This window comes from Kogia breviceps, chromosome 11 (genome assembly GCF_026419965.1).
Source record: "Kogia breviceps isolate mKogBre1 chromosome 11, mKogBre1 haplotype 1, whole genome shotgun sequence".
NCBI classification, from domain to species: domain Eukaryota; kingdom Metazoa; phylum Chordata; class Mammalia; order Artiodactyla; family Physeteridae; genus Kogia; species Kogia breviceps.
This window is the reverse complement of record NC_081320.1, coordinates 79,639,970-79,656,703: the sequence shown is the minus strand read 5'-3', so window position 1 is coordinate 79,656,703 and position 16,734 is coordinate 79,639,970. Positions and strand designations below refer to the sequence as shown.

Here is a 16,734-nt window from a genome sequence, read left to right as displayed (position 1 = left end):
TTTTTATTTCACTTAGGTATATATATCTAGGAGTGGAATTGCTGGGTTATATGGTACCCTATAGTTAACATTTTGAAGACTATAGTAAGCAATTTGAACAGGGAGGGTAGTCTCTTGAATAACAGGTAAGAGGTATAATACAGTTGTACTAACCCGTCTTTCTGAAATGATTTCATATAGTTATGTTCCATTCAGTGTGGGTGGGTGTGGTTTTAACTTCTACATCTTACAAGGAAGCCTTGTGTAATAACAGGAAATTGTTGAAATATAGTGAGTGTGCTTGCCATTTATGCAGAAAAATATTGGTGACATTTTCAGTTTTTAAAAAATGCTTGCTGTTAATAATTCATATTGTTTGAAACAATTTCAAAGAAACAAAACCCAACAGAAATCCTGAGGGTTTGGAAAAACTTGCTTATGCCTAACCAGTCCCTGTGCAGTGTGCATCATAAAGAATAATGTCAAGAAGTTGGCCTCTTTGTCTTTTTTGTCCTAGCTTGACAGAGTACTATTCTTCCTCCAGGCCTAGGCCTTGTTTGCATCTTGATTCCTCCTTCATGTTTTAATTGATTGCCTTAGACCTCTAGGATCCCTTTCTAATGGGAAGAACGCTGAGCTGGTAACTGCAGATGGGAGGTCTTCACCTAGTTCCATCATCACTGGGTGTGCCACTGTGAGCACAGTCAGGTCCCTCAGCTTTTCTGCTTCTCACTTTCTTCATTGGTGTAATGAGACAGTCATCTGTGAAACCAAAAGTTGTTTAAAGCTTGGTGATTTTTTTAAAAAAATGTACCATTTTATTTATTTTATTACAATTTTTGGCCACATCATGCGGCTTGAGGGATCTTAGTTCCCTGACCAGGGATTGAACCTGGGCCATGGCAGTGAAAGCACTGAGTCCTAACCACTGGACTGCCAGGGAATTCCCAAAGCTTGGTGATCTTAATTCTAGCTCTAGACTTTTAAGGTTTTACAAACTCATTGTCACACTTACTGATTTTTCATGAATTTGGCATTTTAATATATACTTCCTTGTATTGCCTCCCTCCCTCCATACTTTCAAAATTCATTCTTCCCTCTCCATCTAGATGATCTGTCCTAGGAGGGCCAAGACTCTGTTAACAGTAACAAAGAATAGCCTTCGTAATACCTTGCCCGAAGATGGTTAGTGTTTGCTAGTGCAAATATTGTGAGTTTTCAGTGACTGCAGAATGACTCTAATTGGTCATATTCTCTGTTTAAATGAAATGATTGAAAACACTTGGTAAATTTAGATAGATATTTTAACTTTTTTCTCTCTTCTAAAGAGTATGCTTTGACTAAAGTAGACATGGGTATAGTCAGAAATGAAAATGCTGTTTTTGGTAACTTTAATAACTTTTCCGCTAGAACTTTATGAGACTTATATAGGTGTATATATTCATGGGCTCATATTTTGTATATAAGAAGAGTGTCAGTAAACTTGCTTGCCTTCTGATAGTCTATGTACCTCCATCACTTAGTACGTTACTTATACATTTTACTGTCTAGCAGTGTGTCTCATGAAGGAAAAAGCAAAACATGAGCTTAAACTTCAAGTTAATGGAGATGAGTGCTGTAAAGTAAATTGAATGGTGGTTTTGAGTGACCTTTGTTAGGCCAAGGATTCTTAAGGGTGCCAGTGTAGTTTTAGTTTATCTAGGGTGCTTTATCATTCCTATCTCAGTGTATGTTTTGAGTGGTTTTTAATTTGTCTGTAAAAATTTACTTTTAGTTTAAAGTATGGCAAAGAGTAATTTGGCTAAGAGGTATGGGTTATTTTTACCTCAGCATTTAATCATTTAAAAAATATTTATTTATTTATTTATTCGGCTGCGGTGGGTCTTAGTTGGCGGCATGCAGGATCTTTGTTGCCACGTGTGAGATCTTCATTGCGGCATATGGGATTTAGTTCCCTGACCAGGGATCGAACCCAGCCCTGAGTATGGGGAGTGTGGAGTCTTAACCACTGGACCACCAGAGAAGTCCCCATTTAATCATTTTTACTCTGATTATGGGATCATGGAACAACTGGAATTATTAGTAAGCTGACTCTTTTGGCTGTGCCTAAGCTGCTGCTTTTTTCCTTTCTCTTTCCCTCCCTCCCTTTGTTCCTTCCTGTTTTCCTTTTACTATGTAAGTGGAAATGTTCTCTTTTTAAAACATTATATCAATAGAAAGGTCTTCTCCTTTTTGACCACCATCCTTAGTTGCAGCCTCTTCTGTCTTCACTTAAGCAACCATAATAACATTGGCATGTATCATTCTAGACAGATTTATGTGTATTTACATTTATTTATATAAGCCATGTAGCACAGGGTTTTTTGGGGGGCAATGTGGTCCCTCCTTCCAAAAATGGTATCATATTCTTTTTCACTTAGCAATACCTCTTGGAGAGCTGTTCATTTTAAAAAATATAGCTCATTCTTTCCACTGGGTAGTATTTCATAATGCTGAAAGTACCACAGTTTATTTAGCCCTTCCCTCATCAGTGGACATCCATGTTTCCAATTTTTGTTGTTGTCATTAACAGACAAGGCTACAATGAAACATCTTTGTACTTACAATTGAGTATTTCTCAGGGGTAGATACTGAGAAAGCATTCCTGATGGTAGGCATTCAAAATGATAATAGCTACTTATCTGTTTGCCCCCTAAAGTTTATACTTCCCCTCCAGCTATGAAGACAAAGATACTACCAAATGGTTTTTAGAATATCAAATGCAAGACTTAGATGTTTTTGTCAGTCTTTGAGAAGAAATGGTGTTTTGTTGTTTCACTTTTGCATTTTCCAGAAAATAGTGAGGTTGAGCTTTGTTTATTGGCTTGAACATTTGTATTTTCTTCCTATAAACTGCATATATTGAATTGGATTACTTATAAAGTATCCAGTTTAAATGATAACTTTGGGGGTAAATATTGTTGAAATTTACATGTAGAAAAGTGCATAAACCACAAATATACAGCTCAGTGAATTTTCATAAAGTGACTATGCCGTGTGCACCCAAATAAGAAACAGAGTTGCCAAAGCCCTCAAAGCCCCCTGGTGTCTCTTCCAGTTACTATTTCTGCTCTGCACCTCGCAGGATAACTATTATCCTTACTTCTAATATTATAAATTAGTTTCTATGCTTTTGAATGTTAGATAAATAGAATTATAATTATAATTACAGTATATACTCTGCTTCTTTCTCAGTATTAACTTTTGAATACATTTTAAGTAAAAGAATTGTATCAGTGTAGAGATCTGTGAATATTTATACAGATAATTTCTTTTCTCACTAAACTTCAATAGATAAGTAGTGTCATTTTATATAACCCCAAATGTCTGTATACAGTTCTAAGAACTCAGCGTAGACTCCCCCACCAGGGAGTTAACAGGCTTGTTTACTGAATTCCAGTTGATAGTTGAAAGTTCTTGCTTCATTTTTGGGTTGAGCTAAGGTTTGACCCTATTCTGCTCTTTAGCTGTCCTGTTGTGTTTTGTCAGAATTTGTAAACTGGTTTTATTTCTTCTGAGTGCTCTGTAACTCGAATGCTGCTTAACCTTTTACTTTCTTTTTGTATCTGGGGAAGTATTATTCTCTCCTGCTGCTTCAGGAAGAATGAAACCATATAGTTTGTCCCTTTCCTGTTATTGTCTGTCGGTTTCCCAAACAGGTAAAGGTGCCAGAGCACCTTTAAACATCCTTTTAGCTTCCCCTGGTTGCATTATAAGTGCTTAATTGATAAGCAGAGGTGTTTTAAGTTCTGTCTTTTTGGTTTATTTTTTGTTACTTGTTTCTTTTGGCGATTTGCTTATAAAGGAGTATACTTTTTTGTCTTCAGAATACCTAGAACATAAACCGTTAAATACAAACTTCTAGTGGTTTCCTGACACTGTGCTTTAGTAGAGACCTAGTTTCTTTTGTTTTTTTTTTTAATTAGTAAAATGTGTAAACATAAATAAGGTCACTATAGGTGACAATGTTTAAATTTATTTATTTATTTGTTTATTTTGGGCTGCTTTGGGTCTTTGTTGCTGCGTACAGGCTTTCTCTAGTTGTGGTGAGCGGGGACTACTCTTCGTTGTGGTGCGCGGGCTTCTCGTTGTGGTGGCTTCTCTTGTTGCAGAGCACGGGCTCTAGGCGCACGGGCTTCAGTAGTTGCAGCTCGCGGGCTCAGTAGTTGTGGCTCACGGGCTTAGTTGCTCCACGGCATGTGGGATCTTCCTGGATCAGGGATCGAACCCATGTCCCCTGCATTCGCAGGGGGATTCTTAACCACTGGGCCACAGGGAAGTCCTAAATTTATTTTTAATTAATAGTCTGCTTCCTAAAAGAATTTAAAGTGATTTACAATGAAAGACATATGGCAATAATGCTAATAAGAATAAAAATATAAGATTGTAAGAGGAGAAAAAGATAATAATAACCATAATCTTTGCTTCTAAAATTGGATGTTAAATTTAGCTTTGAGCCTCTGTCTTTCGGGACTTGAAAGGAAAACAAATACAGTTGTCATTGGGGAATAAAGAAGCACACCATTTCATCAGTTGACAGATGTGTTTATGTTATTAAATTCCCAAAAATGAAGACATGTTCATCAAAATCAGGTCATGCAAATTAACATGCATCCAGGGATTTAAAAATATATTGGTGGATTTAAAAGAAATTAATCAGCTCATAAACATTTCACTTATGTTTGTGAAAAAACTAAATCAGTGCGATTGTATAAGTGAAGTATTCACCTAGGTTACAAAATTAGAGCGTAAAGAGCATTTGCTTAAACTATTTAAATAGTTAACAGTTAATTTCTTTCAGTTTGTGGAATAATCTCAGTAATCGGCTATGATTGTTTTAGCTGACTGTTAAAACGTCATTTTCATTGTGAAGCGATATTTTGCAATAACTATTATTATATATCGTATATATGCAGTGATTGACATTAGTGTTCATGCTCTCATCTTATGTATTTGATTTTGTCACTTGAATCAGGATCAACATGTTGCTTATTTATTTTGGAGCAGTCTTAGAAAAATTATAAACTTGTCCCATATATTTGTCTCCACTGATTCCCAAGGACTGCTTTTTCTGGCAGAGTATTTGATTAGGGATTATAACAAAGAGAGATCATCCTAACCTGAATTAATGTGTTCTTAAAATTTTTATAATTAAAATATCTTTAATTGTAAATTATATGTTTATTCTTTATAAAATTAGGTAATATAGAAATACATGAATTAACAAGTAAAAGCTGTGTTTTTTCCGTTTCCACCAAGGATGGTAATCACTAAAACCATTTTTGTCGCTGTTGCTAATGTAGCATATAATTAGAAGAGTGATACACGGTGTGTGTGCAGATTGGCAAAAATTGCTGCTGATAGAATAGTCCAAAAGTCATTGTTGGTGAACATATAAATAGCCACCATACTTAAGAAATAGAATATTACCAGTACCTTTAGAAGCCTCCTGTGTGCCCCACTACGACAGCTAGTATCCTTTTATGTTGATTGTTCTTTTACTTTAAAATTTTACCTATCTATGTATCCCTATACAATTTATTTATTTATTTATTGAGAACTTGAGAAGTCAGCGTAATCTATCAAACACTGCCATCAAACACTGCTGCCATCAGATAGATGAAGGCTTCTACAGGTACAGAGTCTCTGGGTGATAGTTAGACCTCAGCTTCCCAGAGGATTCACCAGATAGATCCTTTTTTAGGGGAAGGCAGTGGGCAGGTTCATGCATAAATAAGTCCTGGAAAACTCTGTGGAGGGCTCACCACAGTCAGGCCTCTGCAGGTGTTGACTCTCAGGTAGGAATAATGCTTCTAAATTCACCATGCCCTCCCTCCACCTATCAGGAGTAGGTCAGAGCGGAGTACTTAGGATAGATAAAATGAGTGTCATCAGCTGATCTGGCAGCTGTGTATGGAAGAGAGAACAGGAATTTTACTAGCACATGTTCAGGAAGCCAAGTACAGATTAGAATCTGTGCCAGCTTTACCTGGGCATTCTGTTCTTGGCTCAGAAAAAGATGGTTTGTTTAGCAGCAAGGATTTTGGTGATACAGCTTTCAAAGAGTCTTTCTCTTGAGTCACCCTCCCCCAGTTTGTTTAGATTGGATGCCTTCTCTGTTTTATGCATGACTGTCACCCTGGGATCTCCCTTCGTGATCATTTGGAGGTTCTCACATGTGTTGGATCTCTTGTTTCCTGTATTTCAAGTCTCCCTCAGTCTTGTTTACTCTTTTGTTTTAGCAGAGCCCATTTTCCAATAGCTTCTTGAAAAGAGATTGTATGGGAGGTAACTTGGAGGCCTTGCGATAGCGTTTTTACTATCCTTACACTTGATTGAAAGAGTGACTGGATGGAATAATTTTCTTGAGAATTTTGTAGGCATTGTTCTGTTTTCATCTTGCTTCTGGTATTGCTGCCGAGTCCAAATCCAGTCTAATTTTTGATCCTTTACATGTGACCCATTTTCATCCCCTCCAGAGGTTTTGTAGAATGTCCATCATTTCCTCTGTTCTGAAAGTTACAGCGCGACGTGCCCTGGTGAGCATTTGTTTTCATCCATTATCCTAGCTTTCAGTCGGCTCTGTTCATGTGGAATGTCATGTCCTCCTGTTCTGGGGAGTTTCTTTGAATTATTTTGTTGCTGATTTCCTCCCCTCCAGTTTCTCACTACTTTCTTTTTGAACTTTATACAATTTGCCTATGAGACCTCTGTCTTGGTCCTCTAATATTCTTTCTACTTTCCATCTCTTCATCTTCTGCTTGACTTTTTTATTTTCTAACTCTTCTGTTGAGTGTTTCATTTTTGCTAATGTTTTTACTAAATATTTGCTGTGTTTTAAACTTCCAGTAGCTCTCATTCTCTGAATGTTTCCATTCATTTTATTAAAAATTTTTTTCCCCACAAGTACATATTATTCTTGTCTACCAGATGCAGTTATTTTTTGTCTTTCTGAAAATGTTAACGATAGTTTTTTTCTCCCTGAATAGTTTGTTTCTTTCCAGTATACTTTTTTCTGTTTGTTTTGGTATCTAATGTCATGTTAAAGTCTTTCCTCAGATGTCTCATAATCTACTCACTGTAAAAAATATGGGACTTAACAAAGAAGCTTGCATACAGGTGAGGGTTATGTGAACTTTGGGCTTCACTGCAGGGTGATTAGCTGGACTTTTTTTATTACAGCTAATACAAAGGGAACCACCAGTGTTTCTATATTTTCATCTTTCCTCATGGTCTGGTCAGACTCCTCAGAGAAGTGTGCTCCAGTAAGTCAGCATAGAGCTGTGCTATTCATATTCAATACAGTAGCTACATGTGGCTATTTAAATACCATTAAATTAATAATTCAGTTCCCCAGTTGAACTAGCCAAATTTCAAGGGCTCAGTGGCCGCATGTCGTTGATGGCTGCCATGTTGGACAGCACAGCTATTGAACATTTCCATCATTGCAGAAAGTTTTATTGGAGTGCACTGGACTAGAGCTAAAATCTTGTTGCAGTCATTTGAGAGCTCAGTGAGGGAAGACTCTGTGGGGTCTCAGCATTCATGATGCAGTAGATAAATGGTTACTTAATCCCACTGTTCTTAGAGCAGTTACTGCCCTCAGCTGTGTGTCCCCCAGCCCAGAAACAGAAACTCTGTTTTACTTTCTCCAGAGAAGACAAAGGCTGAAACAATATGCTTAACTGTTCATATTACTTTTATTACTCAGTGTTTACTTTCTGGCCTTTAAGTCTTACTGGTCCCAGTTCTGGATTCTCCACTGCATTTTCCAGGAATGCCCCTGGTAATAGGTTCTTTATCTTACTTCTCTCAGTATAAACAGTGTTAGGGGCTTTTCATTAAGAGAACCAAGTCCATAGTTCTTCACCTGTAAATACCACTGATATAATTAATATCTTATTTTTGAGGCTTTTGTTTAAATTGGAGGAGAATGTTTTGTAAAGTGACTATTTTAGGACACATTTGACATTTTCAAGATTTATAGCAAGGTCTTTTGATAATAAAACCTCCAATTTATAAATCCACTATGGTGCATGTGCAGTAAGTAGAACAGACTAAAGGCCCATTGAGATTAGGATACTGGATAGTTGGCCAGATTATTACTACCTAAATGATTTTTTTTTTTTTTTTTTTTTTTTTTTTTTTTGCGGTACGCGGGCCTCTCACTGTTGTGGCCTCTCCCGTTGAGGAGCACAGGCTCCGGACGCTCAGGCTCAGCGGCCATGGCTCACGGGCCCAGCCGCTCTGGCGGCATGTGGGATCTTCCCGGACCAGGGCACGAACCCATGTCCCCTGCATCGGCAGGCGGACTCTCAACCACTGCGCCACAAGGGAAGCCCAATGATTTGTTTTTTGACACTAGTTTTGCAATATTCAAATTTCAACATTGAGTTTCAGCAAAATTACAGATTACTTACATGTCATGAACCTTTGGGTTGTTCATGAATATGAATCTGTAGGTGTTAAGTATGTAAATACTGAGAGCCTTTTGTAAAGTGCCTGGCAAATATTAGGTGCTCAAAATTTGAGGGAATTTTTCCTAACTTCCTCACCTGTGAGCATCCTGGTTAAGCGGTGTGGTCATGATCATCAGGCTGTTGAGAGGTGGAACTGGATCAGGTGCTCCTGGTTCACAGACCTCTTTAATACCAGCATCTGTCAATGCTGGATTTTTGCTGAGAGTCCCATGCACTGTTTTAGAGGGCAGAGAAGTTCTTTGCTCTTAATCAGTATACAGGTTGGTTTTATTGAGTCCAGGCTTATCTATACCATGTCACTTCTGACATTTATTCTAAAACATGAGTCATACACCTTAGGTTTTTTCCCACCCATGGTGACATGCTCAAGGTGGTATTCTTGTCTATCCTGCCCTGGGTGTGTGCACTTTGTCTTTAGGACCTGGGTCTTCTTGATTTCTTGCAACTCCTTGATGTATACCCTATACCTCACTAATATGTAATGAGTTACAGTTCCTTGTTTAAGCCATGCTGTTTCAAATTTCTGTGACTCTACATGGTTTTATTTGTTTTAAATTTATTTATTTATTTGTTTTTATTTTGGGCTGTGTTGGGTCTTCGTTGCTGTGCACCCGCCTTCTCTAGTTGCAGCGAGCGGGGGCTACTCTGCGTTGTGGTGCGCAGGCTTCTCATTGTGGTGGCTTCTCTTGTTGCAGAGCATGGGCTCTAGGCATGCGGGCTTCTGTGGTTGTGGCTCACGGGCTCTAGAGCGCAGGCTCAGTAGTTGTGGCACACCGGCTTAGTTGCTCCGCGGCATGTGGGAACTTCCTGGACCAGGGTTTGAACCCGTGTCTCCTGCGTTGGCAGGCGGATTCTTAACCATTGCGCCACCAGGGAAGCCCTACATGTTTTGTTTTATTGTCTGGAGTAATCTCTCCCCTTCCCCAATTTCTCATCCTCTAAGTGTCTAACACCTTCCTTAATCCCTTTTAGCAGAGCTTATCTTGCCTTGCTTTGATCTATCCTTAACACCTGTTACATACCTCTATTATAGTATGCATCACACCAAATTGCAATCGTTCCTTAGCACACTTAGCTTCCCTCCTAGACTATGAGAGCAATGCTTGTTAATATTTGAATTGTTATGTGAATTAAAAAACTAAGGAAATTTTATGAAGTAAAATGTCTTTCCTTCCTGAGCAAGGAACTGTAAGTATCCCTAATAGATTCCCTTAATCCTTGTCAGGGAGTATCCTCCCACATTGTCATACTCGAGGAATAATATATGCAACTGAATAAGAAGTCCAGGTGGGCTGTGTTTTGGTTCCTGCCTTTGCTTGGCGTTGTAGTCATTGGAGCCACAGATGGTTAGACAAGGGCAAGCATCAGAATCAGAATCAGGTTATGAGCTAGGAAGTTAGTGGGTAAGAGATCTTAACTCATTGTGAAGGGACAGTGGTCTTTTTTTTTTTTTTTTTGGTATGCGGGCCTCTCACTGCTGTGGCCTCTCCCGTTGCGGAGCACAGGCTCCGGACGCGCAGGCCTAGCGGCCATGGCTCACGGGCTTAGTTGCTCCGCGGCATGTGGGATCTTCCCGGACCAGGGCACGAACCCGTGACCCCTGCATCGGCAGGCGGATTCTCAACCACTGCGCCACCAGGGAAGCCCGGGACAGTGGTCTTAATGGGAAAAGTTCCTGGGTTACACTGAAGTAGGCATAGCTTTTCAAGAAGATCTACAGTTTAGTTCTATGTATCTGTACTCGGCAATAAAATGGATATGCCATTTAAAAACTATGATTATTTCTTTTCCAAATGGCTTTTATTTTTTGAGAACGCTATCAGTATTATACAAAGAATGCACAGAAATAGTAAATTACGGTGTTTGTGATTACCTTTGCAGTAATGTGGCCCTTATTTGAAAGGATTTTAAAAGATCAGGTGGTTCATTTACCAGTTATTTAACCAGATTTTTTTCCAGCAGAAGCTGGCAACCCCCATCCTCAGCTCTCCCCAAGTTTTTGTATGCTATATGTTAAGTACTAGGGAGTGTTAAGGTAAGAAAGACGTTAGATTAAGTTCCTATAAACTTCACTATCATTCAGAATAATTTTTGCATGAGATATTAACAATTTGGTTTAAATTTATGACATCTTGATTTTGTATACTGTTTAAAGTGTGTGTGTTTAATTACAAAAGAAGTATGTGCTTGAAAAAGAACATAATGTTGAATTTTAGACTGAGCATGGACTCTGACACCAAATTACCTGGATTCAAATCCCAGCTCTGCCATTTACTAGCTGTATAATCTTGAGCAGATTACATAACCACTTTGTGCCTCAGTATCCTTATAAGTGTGGGGTAATGAAAATATCTACACCATGGGATTATTGTGAGTATTAAACAGGTTCACACATTTAAAATATATGAAAAAGTGCCTGGCGTATTCTAAAAGCTTGACATAGTTTAGATGTCATTATAATCGAAATAATCCAGATGTGTAAAATTCCCCAGATCATAAGAGCTTAATGAATATTCTATCAGATTTTTATCTCACATAGCATAATCTTTTTAATTTAGTTCTTAATCTGCATACAGTAAAGATCAGTAAATATACATTTTGTGAGCTTCAACAAATGCATAGTCTTGTAACCATCACTGCAATTGGGAAATAGAACAGTTTCCTCAACCCCTAAAACTTCCCTTGTGCTGCCCCTTCACAGTCAAACACTCCTGCTACTCCTAACATTTTGACAACCACTGATCTGTTCCCTCCATATAGTTTTGCCTTTTCCAGAATGTCATATAAATGAAAACATATAGTTAAAAAGAAATCATGCCTTTTGAACCTACCTTCCTTCACTCAGTGTAATGCATTTGATGTTAACCCCAGATGTTGCATGTATCAGTCATATGTTTTTTCACTGCTGAGTAGTATTCTTTTCTATGGATGTATTAGAGTGTGTTTATCCCCTCACCCATGACTGACATTTGGGTTGTTTCTAGTTTTTTGCAATTATGAATAATCCTGCTGAAAACAATTGTGTGCAGGTTTGTGTTTTAACATAAGTTTTCAATTTGTCCTGGATATTCAGTAGTGGGATTGCTGGGTTATATTGTAAATGTACATTTAATATTTTAAGAAGCTGTAAAGCTGTTTTCCAAAGTGGCCATACCATTTTGCATTCCCACCAGCAACGTGAGTGAGTTCTGGTTGCTCTGCATCCTAACCAGCACCTTGGTTTAGCCAGTTTTTTTTTTTTTAATTTTATTTATTCGAAATAAGCAAGTAGCTAGCATAATTCTTAACCAAGTTTTGTATCAAATCCTTGAGACTTGGAAGAAGAGAGAGAATAGGGCTAGATTAAATGCAGAGTTCATAAGGAGGAGCTGGAGAGACTGTTAGATTTGTAAGAGCTTGGTATGCTGTCATGTTCAGTGTTGTATCCCCAAATAACTGGCACAGGGCCTGACACACAGTAGGAATCTCTTTGCATGTTTATTGAATCACTGTACACATGATTGAGAGGTTAGGGAAGAAACAGAAGTAGGATGGAAAAGTAATTTTAGATTAGACTTGGTTTGAGTAATCCCAGTACATTCACGTGACACATCTCTTAACTCTTCTGGTCCTTAGCTTCATCACTGTAAATTGAAAAGATTCTGTTAGATGATACCTAAGCTCCTTTAACTATAATTTTTTTCCTTTTAATGATATCAAATGAGAAGTAGTTTAGTAAGTGAGGAAGAAGCATGTCAGAGCCTTTGATGGGGAGGTAGTTGTATATGGATGTAATGTGAAGTATAGCCCTTCAGGGAGTTGAGATGTGTGTATCTAAACAGCGAGCTAGCTAACGGCAGAAACAAACAGTAGATTTTTAAAAATGTAGTTACAGGGGGTGTTTCAAATCAAGTAGCAGCACTGCAGGGATATTTTGGGGGCAGGGGTTATGAAAGGAAATAGGGGTTGAGAATACTAAATTTAGCAGCTCTTTTTAAATTATTATTTTAGACTGGAGAGAAGTGGCCTATAGTGTCTTTTAATGCAAAGAGGAGGAGCTGAGCCACAGAGAAAGCAAAGCCAAGGGTGTGTAGAACAACAGACCATCCTGGGCCCTGTGTGAGCAAATTGTTTGGCTAGTTTTCCAGTGTTCTTTTTCTCCACCCTCACTCCCTCAACCCGCTTCTTAGAAGTTCAGATCTAGAGTTTAGCAGAAAGCCAGTTCTTAGCAGATATTTGTTTTGTTTGTACTTTGAAGAATTTTGTATATAACACTGTCAAGTATTGGTAGAGATTTTAAAATATACCAAATATGCAGAAAAACTTGATTCGGTGTAAGTGACTTGACCTGTTTTGTCTGACTGACATATTTTAAAGCACCATGACATTTGAAATTTTATTTCTTTTTCCTGTTGTGATTCTTTTCAAATATTCAGAGGTCTTAATTGCTGAAATACCTTTTTAAAAAAAATTATTTTACTTACTTTATTTTTGGCTGCGCTGGGTCTTCATTGCTGTGTGCGGGCTTGCTCTAGTTGCGGCGAGTGGGGGCTCGTCTTTGTTGTGATGCGTGGGCTTCTCATTGCGGTGGCTTCTCTTGTTGCGGAGCACAGGCTCTAGGTGCACCGGCTTCAGTAGTTGTGGCACACAGGCTCAGTAGTAGTGGTGCGTGGGCTTAGTTGCTCCGTGGCATGTGGGCTCTTCCTGGACCAGGGCTCGAATCTGTGTCCCCCGCGTTGGCAGGTGGACTCCTAACCACTGCGCCACCAGGGAAGCCCTGAAATACCTTTTTTAATATATAAATTTTAAGGCCATTATTGTTTTCATGGTTTTAATGTTTCCAACGGTTTTATTATCCTGAAGCAAACCCATGTTTTTGCTCTAATAGAGTTTAGGTTGTAAAATCAAATGTTTGATTATTCATTTTAGACTGTGCTTCCAACAGTTTATTTTTAAAACATCAATACTTTGTTCATCTGGTTATGAGGACCCTCAAAAGTAATCCATTGGCAAATAATTTAAGAAAGTGAGTGAGGAGGCTGACTTCTACTTAACCTTTCAGCTCATAAAGACCAATTGCCCAAAGATATTACTTTTAGGTTCTAATGTAAATAATTAATATTTCTAGATTTAAAAAATTCTTTTTTAGTACACTCTGTAAAATTGCCATCACTTTTAGGCACAGTCACCCTTAGGAAGCTGTTCTGCAGTTCTTAGTCCATTAAATCTACTTTTTATAGTAAGAGATTAAAAAACAAACTCTGGAATATTTTAAAATTTTGTGTTGGATAACGTCTTGGAAAAGAAAATATACAGTTTTATGTTAATACTAATAAGCAGAACAAAAAGCAAGGCTTTTTAAACAGCTTTTTTCTTTTTGGGGGGAGGTCAGTTGAGAGTATCTCTTTTTTTTTCCTTTATTTCAATTTTTAAAAAAGAAGTTGATTTATAATGTTGTGTTAGTTTCTGCTATACAGCAGAGTGATTCAGTTATACATATATATGTATTCTTTTTCATATTCTTTTCCATTATGGTTTATTACAGAATATTGAATTTAATTCCCTGTGCTATACAGCAAGACATTGTTGTTTACCTTGTTGTTGTACTGCTAATCCCAAACTCCTTTCGCTTCCCTCCCCCACCCCCTTTCCCCTTTGGTAACCATAAGTTTGTTTTCTATGACTGAGTCTGTTTCTGTTTCATAAATAAGTTCATTTGTGTCATATTTTAGATTCCATGTATAAGTGATAGCATATGGTATTTGTCTTTCTCTTTCTGATTTACTTCACTTGGTATGATAATCTCTAGGTCCATCCATGTTGCTGTAAATGGCATTATTTCATTACTTTTTATGGCTGAGTAGTACTCCATTTTGTATATATAACTCATCTTCTTTGTCTATTCATCTGTCAGTGGACATTTAGGTTGCTTCCCTGTCTTGACTGTTGTACATAGTACTACTGTGAACACTGAGGTGCACATATCTTTTCAGATTTTGGTTTTCTCTGGATAAATGCCCAGGAGTAGGATTGCTGGATCATATGGTAGCTCTATTTTTAGTTTTTGAAGGAACCTCCATACTGTTTTCCATGGTGGCTGCACCAATTTACATTCACACCAACAGTGTAGGAAGGTTCTCTTTTCTCCACACCCTCTCCAGCATTTGTTATTTGTAGACTTTTCAGTGGCCATTCTGACCAGTGTGAGGTACCTCTTGTAGTTTTGATTTGTATTTCTCTAATAATTAGTGATGTTGAACATCTTTTCATGTGCCTGTTGAGAATCTGTATGTCTTCTTTGGAGAATTATTTATTTAGGTTTTTGCCCATTTTTTGATTGGTTTTTTTTTGTTATTGAATTGTATGAGCTGTTTGTATATTTTGGTAATTAAGGCCTTGTCAGTCACATTGTTGGCAGATATTTTCTCCCATTCGTAGGTTGTCTTTTTGTTTTGTTTGTGGTTTCCTTTGCAGTGTAAAAGCTTACAGGTTTGATTAGTTCCCATTTGTTTATTTTTGCTTTTATTTCTGTTGCCTTGGGAGACTGACCTAAGGAAACATTGCTAAGTCAGGGAATGTTTTGCCTGTGTTCTCTTCTAGGAGTTTTATGGTGTCATGTCCTATATTTAAGCCATTTGGAGTTTATATTTGTGTATGGTGTGAGGGTATGTTCTAATTTCACTGATTAACATGTGGCTGTCCAGCTTTCCCAGCACCACTTGCTGAAGAGATTGTCCTTTCTCCATTGTATATTCTTGCTTGCATTGTCAAAGATTTTTTTTTTTTTTTTTTGCCTGCGCCACCTGGCATGCAGAATCTTAGTTCCCCAGCCAGGGATCCAATTTGTGCCCCCCTGCAGTGGAAGCGCAGAGTCCTAACCACTGGACCATCAGGGATTTCCTGTCGAAGATTAATTGACCATAGGTGTTTGGGTTTATTTCTGGGCTCTGTATTCTGTTCCATTGATAAATATATCTGTTTTGGGGGAGAGTATCCATTTCTAATGTTCTGACTTGTTACACCTATAGGTCATGTAAGAGGGCATTCAAGCTCATATTCTTTATCAGGGCCTATTCTGTAGCCCTATAATTAAAGATTATTACACGTATCATTCTGAAATTGAATTTTGGCAGTTACAGTAACAAAATATATCGATTTTTTTTGTGTCTTTCAGAATCATGGTGTCATGGAGAGGGATATACTTTATACTCACTCTGTTTTGGGGAAGCTTTTTTGGAAGCATTTTCATGCTGGGTCCCTTTTTACCTTTGATGTTTATAAACCCATCTTGGTATCGCTGGATCAACAACCGCCTTGTGGCAACCTGGCTCACGCTACCTGTGGTAAGTTAAACAGCAGAGAAAGAGACCATACCAAAGTGACCATACCAAAGTGGCCTAGCCTATTGATTTGTATTTTGTTAGAGTCAGATTTAGTCAAATATTAGAAGAAACATATTTGTGTTACATAAGAAGCATATTAGTTTTTGTATTTCTCCCTGTGAATGAAAGAGAGAAATGAAGTAATTCATGTCCTTGAAAAAAAATATGTATTTAAGGGCTATATTTCAAAATTGAGTTTCTTCCATATTCCTAATGAATTTTATTTTCCTTCGTTGGGGTATACTTTAGTAAAATGCAAAAATCTAAATATGCAGACTGAAGAGTTTTTACAATGTTAATTTTATATTGCATTTCCGTTTATTTGATTTATTTATTTTAATTTTAATTTTATTTATTTTATTTTTGGCTGCATTGGGTCTTCGTTGCTGCGTGCGGGTTTTCTCTGGTTGCGGCAAGCGGGGGGCTACTCTGCGTCGTGGTGTGCGGGCTTCTCATTGCGGTGGCTTCTCCTGTTGCGGAGCACGAGCTCTAGGCACATGGGCTTCAGTAGTTGTGGCACGCAGGCTCAGTAGTTGTAGTTCACAGGCTCTAGAATGTAGGCTCAGTAGTTGTGGCACATGGGCTTGGTTGCTCTGCAGCCTGTGGGATCTTGCCAGACCAGGGCTCAAGCCCACGTCCCCTGCATTTGCAGGAGGATTCTTAACCACTGAGCCACCAGGGAAGCCCTATTTTATTTTATTTTGTATTTCTCATGCTTCCTTTTTTTGGGGGGGGGGTCCTTATTTATTTATTTATTATACATGTATCTATTCTTTTTCAAATTCTTTTCCCATTTAGGTTATTACAGAATATTGAGCAGAGTTCCCTGTGCTATACAGTAGGTCCTTGTTGGTTATCTATTTTAAATATAATGT

The 16,734-nt window shown here is 38.0% G+C and overlaps 1 protein-coding gene across 10 annotated transcripts in view; it reads left to right on the top strand.

Annotated features, from left to right (window-relative positions):
* Positions 1 to 16,734, top strand: part of LCLAT1 (lysocardiolipin acyltransferase 1) — a 201,947-nt gene that overhangs the window by 48,014 nt on the left and 137,199 nt on the right. For 8 of the 10 annotated variants that reach the window (XR_010835591.1, XM_067007870.1, XM_067007869.1 and 5 more), the window contains one exon: positions 15,652 to 15,820. The exons of the other annotated variants lie outside the window; for them this stretch is intronic. Coding sequence is in view for 7 of the 8 variants with exons in the window: in XM_067007870.1 (XP_066863971.1) it covers positions 15,656 to 15,820 (165 nt within the window). In the remaining variant the exon portion in view is untranslated. The remainder of the gene's footprint in view (positions 1 to 15,651; positions 15,821 to 16,734) is intronic. 10 annotated transcript variants of the gene reach the window in all.